The sequence below is a fragment of the Prunus dulcis genome, chromosome 1, assembly GCF_902201215.1.
Source record: "Prunus dulcis chromosome 1, ALMONDv2, whole genome shotgun sequence".
Taxonomy (NCBI): Eukaryota; Viridiplantae; Streptophyta; class Magnoliopsida; order Rosales; family Rosaceae; genus Prunus; species Prunus dulcis.
The window spans coordinates 26,347,505-26,350,591 of NC_047650.1; the positions used below are offsets into that span (position 1 = coordinate 26,347,505).

Consider the following 3,087-nt stretch of genomic DNA (forward strand, 5'->3'; position numbering starts at 1 on the left):
CCTGTTTCAAGGCTTTTTAGTGTCATCTTTCTCACTGTTAGGGAATGTTTTGGATATCCAGATTGTACTGCTTAAATATATTTAATGTTCACAGATAGATGATGAAACCGAACCTTTATCTAGTAATAATATTATTGTATACAGAATCATTGGTTACATCTAAATCTGTTATAATTTCACTTCAAGTTGTTGGTGCTGGTCATAGATTCATAGTTAGTTGATCCGTGATGATATTTGGTCGGTCCATGAAAAGGATGAAATCCTAATAATATTTCATTTGTGGATTGGTGGACTTGGATGCTCATGCTGCCTCAAAATTCAACCAAGAGTCTGCTTCACATGCAGAGCATATGCAGCAGGTCATGATTTGAGACAAAAATTCTAAGTTGGCCTCTTACCTAGGGATCTACCATATTAAAAATTTTCAAACATAAGTGGATAATAATGAGAAAATAGGTTATTGGCTCAATGTTATTAGCCTTCATGATTGGATCATTTGGCCTAGTGCACTCAAATGTGGACTTCTGTTAAGTTTTTTTTTTCAAAGGTGGATTTTTTATTTTTTTCAGATTTGGGAATCAAAAGAAGGTAGGAGAATAGTTTTTGACAAACCAAACTTTGAAGAGAGCCAGAAATCCAGCACCTTCTGTATCAAATAAAAACTACTGCTTGCTTGTGCACAATAGCTGCAACTATCAGTCCAATCATTCTCTCAATCAGAAAGATAAATTAAACAAGTTGAGCTTGAGGTACAAACAACAAATAAAACAAAGGGAAGCAGAAGAAAACAAGTTGGAACACAAAAAAAACATTATGGTGGCTAATGGTGGCTACTGGGTTCATGTGCTTGTTGCATTGTTGCTAGTAGCAGGGGCAAGAAAGGACTGAAAGGGCAGCAATGTAGTTTATCGGAGGAGGTGGTCCTGGACCTGGTGTGAGTACAGTTGGTGTGGCTTTACCTGTCCTTAACTGTTTCCAATGCAAGTCAGACTAGTCAGTCAAGCCTCTCTTTCTTTGTCTACCCCACACACACACACACACCCCCACCTTATTTTCTGCACAGCCCCCACTCCTCCTGCACTGCACATGATAAAGAAATCACACAAGGCTTTGTCTCCTCTGTTTCTTCCACCATCAAATTATCGATCTTTATTTTCATCTATTGTCCATTTCTATCCCTCTCCAAAGTCACTTTTCACCTATTGTTGTCTCCAACCCCCTTCTCTCTCAATTTCTTCTTGTTACAGGTAGGTAGGGGCTGCTCACCTTCTTTTTGTCAGGATTCTCATGCCAGTCTCTAAAGTATGACAAAAGGTGTTGCAAGCAAACAATAAAAACACCCCCATATAACCACTAGAATAGAAGCAACACAATCAGATCTTTCTCCATCTTTTTAACTCTTCTCTCCATTGAGTCCCATAGTCATACCAACCAATTAATTAACCTCTGTAGACTTCCACTCCTTCTTTGCTCTCTCTCTCTCTCTCTCTTCCTAAATTTCCCAGATGAGGACAATTATGGCCAAGACCTCTCATGACTCTTCTTTCTCCTTCTCCAGGAGGTACTTCCACTGGAAAAAGAAAGTAGAGGATGATGAAGAAGATTACCACGAAATCTTAAACTTCAACTCATCATACTCACATTTCTCTGAGGAATCAGAGAAAGATGAACAGGAGCTTAGAATCCCAGTCTCAACAGACACTGCTTTGATCCCCGCAATAATACCACGCAAGAAACATTCTCTGATGTCAGTGTCCAAGATCCGGTCAGCTCTCACAGTGTTTAGTAAGAGCCGCTCTCGCTCTGGCCTCGGCACCAGAGTCATGGGTACTCTGTTCGGCTATCGTCGTGGACATGTTCATCTGGCATTTCAAGAAGAACCCAAGTTGAGCCCTGCCTTCCTGATCGAGCTTGCAACACCCACAAGTGTTTTGGTTCGAGAAATGGCTTCTGGGTTGGTGAGGATTGCCTTGGAGTGCGAGAAGAAAACAGAGAAGAAAGGTTTGAAAATGCTAGAGGAGCCACTCTGGAGGACTTACTGCAATGGAAAGAAATGTGGGTTTGCTATGAAGCGTGACTGTGGACCTGGGGAGTGGAAGGTTTTGAAAGCTCTGGAGCCAATTTCAATGGGGGCTGGTGTTTTGCCAGGAAGTGAAGATGGAGTTGGAGCTGAGGGTGAGCTCATGTACATGAGAGCTAAGTTTGAGAGAGTTGTGGGGTCTAAGGACTCTGAGGCCTTCTACATGATGAACCCTGATGGTTCTGGAGGTCCTGAACTTAGTATTTATCTGCTTAGAGTCTAGAAAGCTCATTGAGCCATAAAAATTTGGAGGTTTGGTTCTTTCTCCATGTATCTGTCTTTTTTGTTCATTTTGGAGCTAAGTAAGAAAATTGGTTGATCACTCGTATCATGCTTCAGAATTTTAGGCATTTTGGGGGGGTGTTGGTTATGGGATAATAGCATACCACATAGGTAGGCAGTGTGGGGTATTTTTTATATGTATGTATAGGTTCTCTTCTCTCTTCCTCTTTTCAGCTGGAATGTTGGAAACAAGATGCTTATTATGAGAAAGAAGGTCATGGTTTTGCCAATTTTAAAGTTCTGATTTTTCCCTTCTCCAAAACCCTAAATCGAATTTCGTATTCAAGTCTTAATGCCATTGTGATCGTTTTTGACGGCATACCATTCTGCATGTTTGATTTCTCTTAGCAGCACCATATCAGTTTTTCACTTTGGTTCCTTCCTAGTCATATATTATATTAGGAAGATGACTCTTACTTTCTTGAGGAAATCTTTAAACTGAACAGTAATTATTTGTAAAGGGGTTTAGAATTAAATCAGACTCTTGTTATTATCTATTTGGGTAGCTTTGATTGTGAAATGCAAAGTCAAATTCTATACTGACATGCCCACAATATGAACCTTGTCCATATTGATAAGGAGATAGTCACGTTTATTCCTTTTTTAATCGATTATTAATTAGATACTGATTAGGTTAACAAACTCTGTCTTTGTGTCTCTCACACGCACACTCTCTCTCCAATCTGATTGGGAATTTAAAAGAAAAGGAAAAAGGTATTTTCAGA

General features: G+C 39.7%; 1 protein-coding gene across 1 annotated transcript; it reads left to right on the plus strand.

The window, feature by feature from the left end:
- Positions 1-1,210: 1,210 nt before the first annotated feature.
- On the plus strand, positions 1,211-2,567 carry LOC117614880 (protein MIZU-KUSSEI 1). The gene has a single exon (XM_034343805.1). It carries the CDS (start codon positions 1,506-1,508, stop codon positions 2,301-2,303), a length of 798 nt encoding a protein of 265 aa, XP_034199696.1. The 5' UTR covers positions 1,211-1,505; the 3' UTR covers positions 2,304-2,567.
- Positions 2,568-3,087: the final 520 nt, after the last annotated feature.

What these genes read in the sequence shown, in the direction of transcription:
- LOC117614880 (XM_034343805.1), top strand. Translation starts at nt 1,506, where the DNA reads ATGAGGACAATTATGGCCAAGACCTCTCATGACTCTTCTTTCTCCTTC.